Here is a 13,099-nt window from a genome sequence, read left to right as displayed (position 1 = left end):
AAAGCAAGCGAACGAACCAACAACCAGTCACAGACAGGGAGACAAAGTTTTCAATACATATGTCCTACACCTCACAGTGAACTTTCTTCTGGAACATATTAGAATGATTACAATTGCAGTTAGTCGTGTGCAGGAGGGAGTTTACTGCTTCTCATCCCTGGCCTCTAATTGATACCCAGGTAAGGTTCTGGACCCTCACAATTTGATAACAAGAGGATATATAGTTCAACTTTAAAAATAGGCAAAAGATTTGAACAGGCACCTGACAGCAGAAAATATATAAATGAGCAGTAATTCCATGAAAAGTAATTCAGCATCATCAGCCATTGAGGAAATACAAATTAAAAACTGAAAGAAATATTGCCACATAGTCACTAGAATGGCTAAAATTAAAACACTGACAATAACAGGTGTTGGTGAGGATGCAGAACCACAAGAACTCTTATATTGTATATGAGATTCCATTTATATAAAAGTCAAGTAAAGGCAAAATAACACCAAATTGAGAGCAAATAAATTTTTGGTGTATGAAATCTGGGATGAGAGAGATTTACTGTAAAGAGGCAGTTGGGCATTTTCTCTTGTAATGCAAATATCTTGTATCTTCATTCCAGTTGTTGTTACCTAATTATATACATTTTGAAAACTAGTCACACTACCCACTTAACATGGGTGCATTTTATTTTATATAAATTAAACTTTAAGAAAAGTGACTTAATAAATAAGACATTATAATTAAAGCGAAAAGCCCCTAAATGGCAGAAGATATTTACAATACACATAACTGAAGGAAGGGTAAATATATAAAGAACTCCCATAAATCTATTTGAAAAATCTACAGAAATGTGGAAATATCAGCAAAAGTTTGAACAGGTAAGTTATAAAAGAGGGCAGTTGAATACTACATTTTTAAAAAAGGTAAAGATGAATTTATGAGTTTAGTATGAATTTGTGAGTCAGAAAAATTAAAGTTGATACAAAGATAGCATTACATATACCTAATGTTGGCAAACACTTATAATTTGGACTGTACTATAAGTTGGTGGGAAAATGCAGCAATAGGAACTCTCATGTATTGTGAATGGGTAAAACATCATTAGGAAAGTGTTTGGTGTTGCCTTGTAAATCTATGTCCCTAGCTATGTGCTCTAGAAAACCTCGTGATATTATTTCAAATATACCCCAACAAGTGGGATAGATAAATTGAAGTCCAGTCTTTTAACGGAATTATTACACAACAATGAAAATGAACTAATAACAACCACATGGAAAAAGGTGGATAAATCTCACAAGTAATACTGAGTGAAAGATACAGGGCTCAAAAAGTGCATATAGTTTGATTCCATTCATGGAGACCTTAGAAAGAAAATCAACACCTTATATTGCTAGTAGATGCAAACTTTGGTGATAAAATGATAAAGAAAAGCTACAAAATCCTTTTCATCAAATAGGACCTTTTACATAGAGGAGAGGAGACATGAAGTGGCAAACAGGTGTGTGGTACCAAAAATATTTTGTTCCTTTATTAATAAGAGTGGCTTTTCTATTATTATTCTTTAATTGTGTGTTCTTCATGTATTATATAATTTAGTACATAAATCACTAGTAGAATGTCAGATCATGTTATTCCTTCGCACTAAACCCTCTAGTTTTCTCCATCTCATTAGCAACACAGATTATGTTGGCTAGTGATTATCTTCTATTTTGATAATCTACTTTTAATTTTTTAATACTTCTTCAAGTCTGAGAGTGTTCTATACATGATAGCTTTGACTTTTAGTACAATCTGCCCTTTATTTCTTTTAAGGTCGGTTTCAATTCTGCAATTGTGCTTCATTTTCCTGTGCTGTATAATAATAACTAATTATTGCCTTTATTTCCTTGACTTCTTTTGCAACCTTGCAACTGCTCCTTGTTACCTCTTAATTTTATCCAATTTTCTTACACTTTTTTTGCTCATTTCCCACTTTTTCTTATGTTCTATTCTGAATGCAAATCAATTTTGTGAAAATTTTCTTCTGGATCCTACACAATCCTCAACTTGAATAATAGTGATAGAAACAGTAGCAGTAATAGCAATAAAGTAACACGGGTACTTACCTTTTCTTAAAAATGTTTTATCTTCCATTACTATATTATACTAAGCCCATTATATCTATTGTTTCATTAATTATTTAAAACATCATTATATTATATTTATTATCCTCACTCTAGTGATGAATCATATAAATCTGAGGAAGGTCGAATACAGAACTTCCACAGTGGTGGAGAGTTGACTTATACATTTATCTGACTTTGGAATCTCTGCTCCTAAATTTTGTCTTAGACTACCATTAGGCTTAAGTTATGTTTGAAATTGGAACTTCTGAAAATCTAACAATAGATTTGCTTGTAACCAAGAGAGCTTCAGTTTAAAAGAAGCTAAATATAAAATCCCTATGTGTCCTCTTTCTTTCTACTCATATATGGAATTTTCTTTCTCTCTCTAGATGAATACAGTTAGATTTTGGTCTTGAGCAAGTGTTAAATAAGATTATTTTGCCCTCCTCACTGAATTACTTAAACCTGAACACTAGAGATGTCATATTCTCCTGGTTATCTACTTGGTATAGCCTCTGAGTCATGGGCTAGATGGTAGAAGGACTTAGGGGTTCTTAGTTATTTTCTGACCAGATCGATGTTTCATGAAGCTAAACCACATTTTGAGGCATGAATTGATTTTTCCTCAACCCTGGTTCATCTAATTTACAATAAATTCAACAATTACTAGATTCTAGTGTAAATTTGTCATTCATGGTAGGGATTTCCTACCATGATCCTGACTGGAATTTTAATAAAGAATTTTGGAGACAATATATTAGAGACTACTAGGAAGAAGTGATTTTAAATCAGAAGTTGATTCTTTCTCCAAGGCTACGATTTAGTTGTATACTGCTTTGCTCTGTATAGACACCATTGTGTATATTATTTATATGGATATGCTGTCTCTCCAACTAGATCATCGACAACTTCAGAGTATGGTTTGAACTCCCATTTCTCTTGGTTTCAGTGAGTAAACAGTTTCATAATTTGCATGAAGTAAGCATTCAGTAATACCTTGGGGGGGGGGGGAGGATTCTCTTTTTTCCATTCTTAATATTTCTGAAATTCCTATTGAATTCATATTATTCAATTTCTATGAAATTAAGAATACAGAATGAATTCAAAAATATTCTCTATAGTTCAGGGTTTTAATGGAATAGAAGAGAGGAAAAAATGTCCAGTGAAAAAGCTCTTTGTAAATTACATACAAAACTAGCCATTTGACATAATAGCCAGAATGCCTGGCCTAAAATGGTTATCATCTAAAATATGTTGAAATAATAATTGTCAAGAAAGAAAATATTTGGTACTTTAAAATATTCATATTATTCAATAATATTCATGTCTGACTTATTCAGCTGCATGCTTGTTATTTTTTCAAATCATGTGTAATAATCCAAGTTTGGGAAATATGAAAAAACATTATTTTTCCAATTGACACTGTTTTGGACATCAGGAAATGCTACTTAATGTACTTGTCAAATGAATAGAAAGCACAAAATTGTGAACTGATAATATCATAGTCTGTCCTCATTTCTAAGATATTGATGTTTCATAGGCAAAAATCTCATTTAAAGAACTCATTGTTTTGGATTGAGTTCATCTGGAAAATCACATACACTGTGACCTATTTATAAAATAATTTAGCTGCGAGTGATGATTGCTGTTTGCCAGTGATAATGGAAAGACAGTATTTCTTTGGTATTTTGCCAACTTTTAAGTCATATTAGAAAAATTTACAATAGTCAATCATTTCTTTCAAACTAGAAATATAGGAGGCTTCATACATAAGTAATAAGATCAAACTTCTGAATTTGGAAATTAAGAACTGTTATAAATTATTAATAATTTGTGTGTGAAAAAAGATGTCTATGATATGTGAGCAGTGCTGAGACATTTAGATAACTAAAATTCATTCATAAGTAGGTTACCATAACCTCAAAAGTATTTCTACACATAGTAAAGAGACAAAAATACTCTAGGAATTAAGTCTTAATAGATCCTGGTAACCTGGTAAGTTTCACATTCTACATGAGAAAGAATGACTCTCACAAGGCTGATTAGAGGTACTAACCGAAACACTTTTATGAGACTTAAAACAAGCTAATTGTGGATTCTTTTCATATTCCACATTTTAAACTTCCAGACTCAGACCAGGCTGGAGCAGAAAAAATAGAATTAGGGTGAGAGGATTACACTTTAGGGAGAAACGTAAGTCTTGTATTTGTAGTCTCCATGTCTTTACATATTTATGTGGAAGTCACATATGATTTCAGTATCTACATCAATAAGTAGAATTTATTATTTTCAGATATATTTAGTGTTTATTGATATTACAAATAGTTATTATCTGAGTTATGTACCCTTTTATTTATATCAGGAATCAATTATTTAACAGAAAGAAAGAAGTCACTTGTTTAAAAAATGTTCCCTGACTCACAATATTCTGTAATAATATGATGTGTTATCTGTGGAAGGCTAAACCTTCCCTGGAAGAAGAAGCTGTAAGAAATAATCTGCCTAATGGAGATCACAACTTCAGTGCCCAATAGGTGACCAAATTTCAGTGGCCTTATAATGAACCCATCATTCCCTCTGCCATGCTACCTTCTCTCTTCACTATTATAGTGAATTGATGTCTCCACAGAGTCAGTCAGCAGTCCAGAATTTTGAGTTATTCTAGGCACATAGAATTTCACCAAATCATGTAAATTGCACATTTTCACTTCTTATGAATCTGTCCCCTCATATCATCCCTATAGTAGAGTGTTTGTCCATGCCCTCATCATCTCTTTGGGCTAATGAAATGTCCTTCTAATCATCCATCAGTCATTCTACTACTCTGCCTAATGGCTCCATGTCATCAGCTGACAAAGTAGAACATCATAAAATGGGCCATAAAAGGTCCATAAGATCCTACATAATTTGGCCTCTGTCTGCTTCTTTCATCTGATTTTTTTTCCAGCCTCTAACTTTGAACACTAACTGCAGCCATTTCAAATGTCATAGTTTCCTAATCACAGCAGTCTGGTTCCTGACTCTTTTCTCTCTCTCTATTTTTCTTTATTTTTGAGACTGAGTCTTGCTCTGTCACCAGGCTGGAGTACAGTGGCCCGATCTCGGCTCACTGCAACCTCCACCTCCCGGGTTCAAGCGATTCTCCTGCCTCAGCCTCCCAAGTAGCTGGGATTACAGGCACCCACTACCACGCCCGGCTAATTTTTGTATTTTTGGTAGAGACGGGGTTTCACCATGTTGGCCAGGATGGTCTCGATCTCTTGACCTCGTGATCTGCACGCCTCGGCCTCCCAAAGTGCCTCTGTTCATGTTGTTCTTTGCCGAAAGTTATCTCTACTCCCCACCTTCCTTCACAATGCCCGTCTCTGGCTGGGAGACACATACAGTGAACATTTGTCAACATTCAGCTCAAATGGATAAAACTGACCATTCTTTCTTACGCATCTTGTGTACATACAGTCTTTCCTCAGCAGCTGTAGCACTTTACTGCATATGCCTTTCTAGTTGTCTATTTTTCCAGGTTGAAATGAAAGCCTTTCAAGTGTAGATCCTCTGTTTTATTCATTTTTGTCGTCTTCAAAATTTGCAAAGTTTTAGAAAAATAGTAGATGCTTTAAAAACGCTTACTGAATTGATGGATAAAGTAACAAAAGTCAATACCTGGGTTTTCAATAGGTATTTCAGGTGGAAGTCATATTTTCTGATGAGTGTTAAGAGACATTGTCTGGAAAATAAAAAATAGAAACTTTGTTTAAAATTGGGTGGGAAAACTTATATTACCCTTAGCACAAACATTTATCACAAATTCTGTTTTGCCCATGATACTATCGTAGGCGTGGTATAAAAAGGATTATTGTTGACATAATTTTAAAAACATCTCAGAAGGGTGCCTTATAAAGTTTGTATAACTTGATAGACTACAAACATATTTGAAAGTCTTAGAACTCCAAAGAATTCATGATAAATTAACCAAACCTCTCAAAGGCTGATCATTATATAAAACTACTCTTAATTCAAACCGTAAGTTGCAAGGGATTCATAAGCAGATAATGGCATATATTAACATCAAGAAATATTAAGTATGGCATATCTTGTAGAGAATTGCATTTGGAATTAATGGCTTATATTTATAATAGATGGGGTTGTCTCTGACACCAAACCTCTGCATTTTTCTTTCCTAAGGTTCTCTTACTGCTCCAGCTTTATCTATGCTTAGGGAGAAGACATGCAATTTGAGCAGAAATTCTTCTGAGCTTCGCTGTTCAAAAATTATTTTCCCAAACATTATTGACTTTACCTTCTTATTTGTCTTGAAAACTCCTGACTTAAATTGAATCATAAGTCACACAACTCAGAAACGCAACATTAAAAAACACACCAATATTTTTACAGTAGCTGCATTCTCATTTTTCTACATTATCACTTTAGTTGGAGTCCCTCTGTCAGTTCAAAGACAAAATGCATAGAATACGTAAAAGTCAGTGAAAGGGGAGGAAAATAATAACTAAAGATTTGGGCAATGGCAGTGTTTTTGGTTTTTTTTTTTTTTTTTTTTGAGACGGAGTGTCTCTGTCGCCCAGGCTGGAGTGCAGTGGCGCGATCTCCGCTCACTGCAGGCTCCTCCCCCCGGGGTTCACGTCATTCTCCTGCCTCAGCCTCCAGAGTAGCTGGGACTACAGGCGCCCACCACCACGCCCGGCTAATGTTTTGTATTTTTAGTAGAGACGGGGTTTCACCGTGTTAGCCAGGATGGTCTCGATCTCCTGACCTCGTGATCCGCCCACCTCGGCCTCCCAAAGTGCTGGGATTACAGGCGTGAGCCACCGCGCCCGGCCAATGGCAGTGTTTTTATATAAAACGTGAAACTATTAGTACCACCAAGAATGCACCCACTTCAGCACTTTGTTTTTGGATATTGTATCTATTTTATAGAAAAAAACACTGGGAAGTAGTGAAGGTGAGTGATTTTGCTCAACTTCTAAGAGGAAGTTGAGTCATAAAAGAGAAGGGCTGAAATCAAAGCCCTTGCCATCCAGTGCTTGATTTTTTTGATGATCCAATACGGTGTTCTGAGGAGGGCAGGCAGGGAAGCATTGTATCCCCAAAAGTAAAGTTCTACAGTGGCCTTTATGAGGCTGAGAACGTCTCTGTGTTAGATACCCTTTGAGAAAAATAAGGGGTGAAGGGTCAGAACATAATGAAAGTGGAATAAGCACTGATTCAGAGTTAGATACTTGGTTTTAGTCATGGCTATGGGATTAAATATTTGTGTGATGGTTGCCAAGTGTTTGAACTTCTGTTTTTAGTTTCCTTACCACAGACAAAATAGCACTGGGAGATGGCATCACCCCAGACTTAATCCACTGCCCTGGGATTGGAGGGAGGGCTGGAGGAGTAAAGTCTGAAGCTAGGCTGTCCCAGACATGTTTCCTCTACTCCTTGCTACAGCAGAACTTTTGCTTTGCCCTGAATTAACCCTCTGGACCCCTGCAACTGCACACTGGCCATCAAATGTCTGCTAGGGGGCAGGCAATGGCAGGGGTAAGACAAGAACAGAATGAAAGCCTCCTTCTCTCACTCTCTTCTCACAGCCTTGGCTTGCCTGTCTGTGCCCCAGGTAGTAGTGACTTAAAAGGTGCAACAACCCTCCACCAACCCAGCAAAGTCCTTTGTGTCCCAAGGATTTCCTGCTTTTTGAAAAACTTCCCGTATTTGAGGTGTATGTGTGTTTCTCTCCCTTTCTCTCTGTTCCCCCCACCCCTGGGTAGATTTATTTTGGAGAAAGGAAACTACAGACCTTGTTTGTATGTTATACAACAGAAATCTATAGTGGAATCATGTAATTACCTGTAAAACGAAAATTTGTATTAGATTATGTCTAAAATCCTTTCTAGTCCTAGCCATTCTATGATTTTATGGAGTGAAGATGGATATTTTTAGGGGGAAGGGTGGCAGAGAAGCGCAATGGAAAAACACAATAGTTAATGAAAGAAAATGTCCTTTGTAAATTTCAGGCAGACCTGATTTTAGTCCTGCCACTGATGACCAGAATGGCCTTAGGCGAATTATTTAGCCTCTCAGAACTTCAGTTTCTTTAGTTTTGAAACAGGATAATATATACTATCACAGAGTTTTAGAAAGAATTAGATGAGATAATATATGTAAATATATAGTAACTTCACAAAATCATCACCCAACATAGTCACTATTTTAGCTCATATTTTTATTTATTTTTTAAACTTAATTTTATTTTATTATTATTTTTAAATTAATTAATTATTTTTTTTTTTGAGATGAGGTCTCAGTCTGTTACCCAAGCTGGAGTACAGTGGTGTGATCTCAGCTTACTGCAACCTCCACCTCCTGGGTTCAAGTGATTCTCCTGCCTCAGCCTCCCAAGTAGCTGAGACTACAGGCACATGTCACCATGCCCGGCTAATTTTTGTATTTTTAATAGAGACGGGTTTCACTGTGTTGGCCAGGCTGGTCTTGAACTCCTGACCTTGTGATCCGCCCACCTAGGCCTCCTAAAGTGCTGGGATTACAAGCGTGAGCCACCGCACCTGGCCAATTTTATTTTATTTTAAGTTCTGGGAAACGTGTGCAGGACGTGCAGGTTTGTTACATAGGTAAACGTGTGCAATGGTGGTTTGCTGCACCTATCAACCCATCACCTAGGTATTGAGCCCTGCATGCATTAGCTATTTATCCTGATGCTCTCCCTCCCCAACTCTGATGGGCCCCAGTGTGTGTTGTTCCCCTCCCTGTGTCCATGTGTTCTCATTGTTCAGCTCCCACTTATAAGTGAGAATGTGTGGTATTTTGTTTTCTGTTTCTGTGTTAGTTTGTTGAGGATAATGGCTTCTAGCTCCATCTCTGTCCCGCAAGAGACATGATCTCATTCCTTTATATGACTGCATGGTGTATATGTGCCATTTCTTTATCCAGTCAATCACTGATGGGCATATGGGTTGATCCCATGTCTTTGCTATCGTAAATTTAGCTGATATGTTATATCAGCCTTTACTTTAGAGATTTATGACCTGTACCTCCCACACTACATTTTCTACTGGTTCAGCTCACAACAACCTTAACTGCAGATATACCCAAACTCCCAGTTTAGCTACCCAATAAGTCTATTCTTCCAAATAATACATGCATACATTTAGATACAAGAATGAAGTAGGATATGTTCATTTCTTGTCAATCAAGTTTTCCAATTTGAATTTACACTCCTGTATTTATGATATACCATTTATTTTCAGGGAGTTTCAGAAACAAGTAGGAGATGGTTACCTTCGAAGTATTAAAATTGTTTTACAAAGAGCTTAAGTGACATATGCAAACCCAAATTCACAAAATGAATCGGGAAAACAAGTCCTTGAAAATGTAATAACCAGCAGCAGAGATTTTTTTAAATGAATGTTAGAATGTTCTGGAAAGTGTTAGCAGCTCTTCAAATATGTCTGAATAACTTTGAAGAATGGATAATTATTAACAGAATTTGCCTATTAAAAGTACAATAGCTTCCACAGTCCCAGTGAATGGACAGTTTTTACAGTCAACTGAAAAATACTGAGATTTGACATTTGAGAACTCAATCAGAAAGTAGTCTTGGAACAAATATAAAATGTCTTACCTGGATACTTTCCAAATATGCATAAATTCTAGAAGTTGGTTCAGATAAAACTGACTGTGGTCCTCTTCATGCTGTAGACAGCAGAATATATTAATATTTATAGAGTGAATAGGAATGAGTACCAGATAAAAATAGGTCCGTAACTTCCTGCTGTCATTTTATTCACCTATTTTGATAACCCTCATTCATCGCTTTTATATTCTGTCTGAAAGACCTTACAAGGCTCTCCTTAACTATATAAGCCTTTTCAAAAGTAAAACAGAAAGCTTGGCTTTGGTTGAGAATAAACCTGAAAGACAGTTGAAAAACATCGTGGCATCAGCAAGGTCAAACATTAAATCCTTCTACTAAGTATGAAGGCAGATTTTTTGCCACCAGTTCTCCCACATACATGCACATTTTGTTTTCACATTTAGGCCATGAGTGCCATGGCAGTGTAAAGCCTGACATTTTGCCAGATGGGCGGGCAGACACATAATCAACTCCTTCATTTTTCAGCTTCACCACATCTTGCCGCCAAAATGTCAGTGTAAGAGAGTTTTCCATTTCATGAGCACTAAATTATGCTAATTAATGACAATTGCTGGTAGGTATAAATGTTAGGAGTTGGCATTTTGTTTTCTTCCTACATAAGCATGAACTACTTATCTTAAAATATCATGCCTATGGCCCATATGTGTGTGCTCACACACACACGCACACACACACGCATACTTTAACGTCTTGACCAGCTCTCCTGCAACAGGGCATTCATGAAAACCCTTTGCAAGTATGCAGAGAATGCAGTATGTCTCAACATAATTTCACTATTTCACCACACGGTGGCATTAAGGTTGAGATCTGAGTGGGTCCCTTAATGCCTAGGGTGTATGTAATCTTGTGTGTCAATACACACACAATCTATTTTTAAAACTGACTATTAGAAATTCGGACAGAAAACATCAGAAGGAAAACCTTTATATGGCCCAATGTCAAAGGTAAATTAATTTTTATATTGGTTTGTTTTGTGAAGAGGAAGAAGGAAGCTAAGTTAGGTGGAAAGAATAAGGTCACTGTTATAAAACAATATTTTGACTACATGCTGTGCAAAAGAAACACTATGTAGAATGACTGAGAAACGAAGATGTGAGTCTTACTTTCTAGAAATTTACATATAGAGTCACTGGGACAGCTAAAATAAAAAGTGTGATGGTGACAAGACAATTTTTTTCTGCGACAGAGAAAGCTAAACTGTAGTCATGAAAAGTACAGTAAAAGAAGAGGGAAAATAGGAAAGTGAAAAATAGTAAAAATAAAAAAGTAAGATTTGAACTGTAATATTTGGCACTTGTCTTCTTTCAGAAGTTAAAACCAAAGCAAGAATATAAAGAATATACTTAGTTACATCTTTCTATGAAGCATAATCATATTCATTTAAAAACCAATTTATTTGGTTTCCAGAAATATTTTCGGTATTAGTCATAGTACCTTTTGCTAGAAAAATTTTTTAATTTAAATACCTTCATAGGCTGGAGGAAAAATAACTTTGTAAGATACATGTATTGGAAACATTTTTTTTGTCACAATTATTAACAGATCTTGAAAAAAACAAAAGCTGGATGAAAATTCCTGTAATTGTCCATGAAAGATAGTATGCACTTAACTTTTCCTTAAAGCTGAGGCCATACCTTGGCCTTAAGGAAAAAGGAAAAAGTTAAATTTTTTTTTTCTCATACAAAAATCTATTGCCGTAAATGTTCGTGAATGTTCCCCTGAGCTATAAGAAAATCTTGATTTTATGATTCTACAACGTTGGCAATACTTTTGATCAAATTTGAGATAGACAAAAAGGGAAACAAATTTAAAAATATTAAGTTATTCATAGCTAATCAAGGTAGCAGCTTTAAAATTTTGAAACCTTGGATGGTTTCTAAAGATCATCAACCTGCTTTTTATTATTTATTTATTTATTTTTTGAGACAGAGTCTTGCTCTGTCGCTCAGGCTGGAGTGCCATGGTGTGATCTCGGCTCACTACAACCTCCATCCACCTCCTGGGTTCAAGCGATTCTTGTGCCTCAGCATCCTGAGTAGCTGGGATTATAGGTACGCAACACCAGGTTTGGCTATTTTTGTATAGATGGGGTTTCACTATGTTGGCCAGGCTGGTCTCAAACTTCTGACCTCAGGTGATCTGCCCACCTCGGCCTCCCAAAGTGCTGGGATTAGAGGCCTAAGCCACTGCTCCTGGCCTGCTTTTTTTTTTTTTTTTTTTTTAGAACAACTTTCTTGTTCTCTTGAAATGGGGATTAAATTATACTATTTCAGTATAATATTATCAAGTTTAAAATAAAAATATTATCTAAGATGAATTGAGCTTTGCACAATTAGAAAGCTCTAAAGTATCTACTGCGAGGCAATGGTATCAATAAATTTAATATAATGATGATAGTCATATTCCTAGTATTACGTGAGAAAAGAATACTATCAAGACAATTCTACAGTTTTATTAGAAAGATTATAGTTGTTCATAAATGTTTTACTTACAGCTGAAATCCTGAAAATCACAGAGAATTTTGACACCACTATAAAAAATAAAACTGAGAGAACATTTGCTATCTTCTTATGATGTATATATAAAATTAAATATACAAATCAAGGGTTACTTATTTAAAATAGGGCAATTCAGATAATGAAGATGAGACACAAGTTGATAAACTGTTTCAGTTATATTAAGTTAATCAATAAATCATATACATCTTAGAAAGAAAATTTTATAAAGCTTACCTCAAAACCAAACCAGTTTATTTTTACTTTCTTGTTACATATAGAAATTTCAATTAAGACTAAAATTTATCCTGCTCTATGAGTATGAAAGCTTACAAGAAAAATTGTGATATATTAAAATTGTTGATATATCAACAAAAGTCATGATACTGCAGTGTGTATACTGTTTTGACATAACACACAAATGTCCATCTCTCTCAATATTTCCAACACAGTGAGTAAATTTCTAAATGTTTTAATGCAAATTAATGTTAATAATGTTTTAGAATTTTTAATTGTAAAGGACCAAAATAGCACACAGTGAAACATCCAATTTTATGACGTCAATAGCTAATACTTAGGTATACCTGTCATACTAAGTGCAGGCACTGACTTAAGCTCTTCATTTATATTTCTCAGTTGAGTTCTTATAATAACCACATTAAGTAAGAACTGTTATTATTCACATTTTTTGATGAAGAAATTAAACGGAGAATTTAACAATTTGCCTAAAAGTGAACATTTGAAATAGAGCAATATGAAACCAGAATTTTTGCTTTTTTATAGAAGGCCAAAGGAAGAAATTTAATATTCCTCATTTCTAACGATCAGAGCT

General features: G+C 35.3%; 1 protein-coding gene across 1 annotated transcript in view; it reads right to left on the bottom strand.

Annotated features, from left to right (window-relative positions):
* PIK3C2G (phosphatidylinositol-4-phosphate 3-kinase catalytic subunit type 2 gamma) overlaps positions 1-13,099 on the bottom strand; it is a 364,289-nt gene that overhangs the window by 315,498 nt on the left and 35,692 nt on the right. Inside the window, exons 6-7 of the mRNA XM_019039448.4 lie at positions 9,740-9,810; positions 5,761-5,824 (exon numbers count right to left, since the gene is read on the bottom strand). Of these exons, the coding sequence (XP_018894993.2) occupies positions 5,761-5,824; positions 9,740-9,810 (135 nt within the window). The remainder of the gene's footprint in view (positions 1-5,760; positions 5,825-9,739; positions 9,811-13,099) is intronic.

This window comes from Gorilla gorilla, chromosome 10 (assembly GCF_029281585.2).
Source record: "Gorilla gorilla gorilla isolate KB3781 chromosome 10, NHGRI_mGorGor1-v2.1_pri, whole genome shotgun sequence".
In the NCBI taxonomy this organism is placed as follows: domain Eukaryota; kingdom Metazoa; phylum Chordata; class Mammalia; order Primates; family Hominidae; genus Gorilla; species Gorilla gorilla.
Note: the sequence above shows the minus strand (reverse complement) of the source record. Positions and strands in the feature narration are given on the sequence as shown.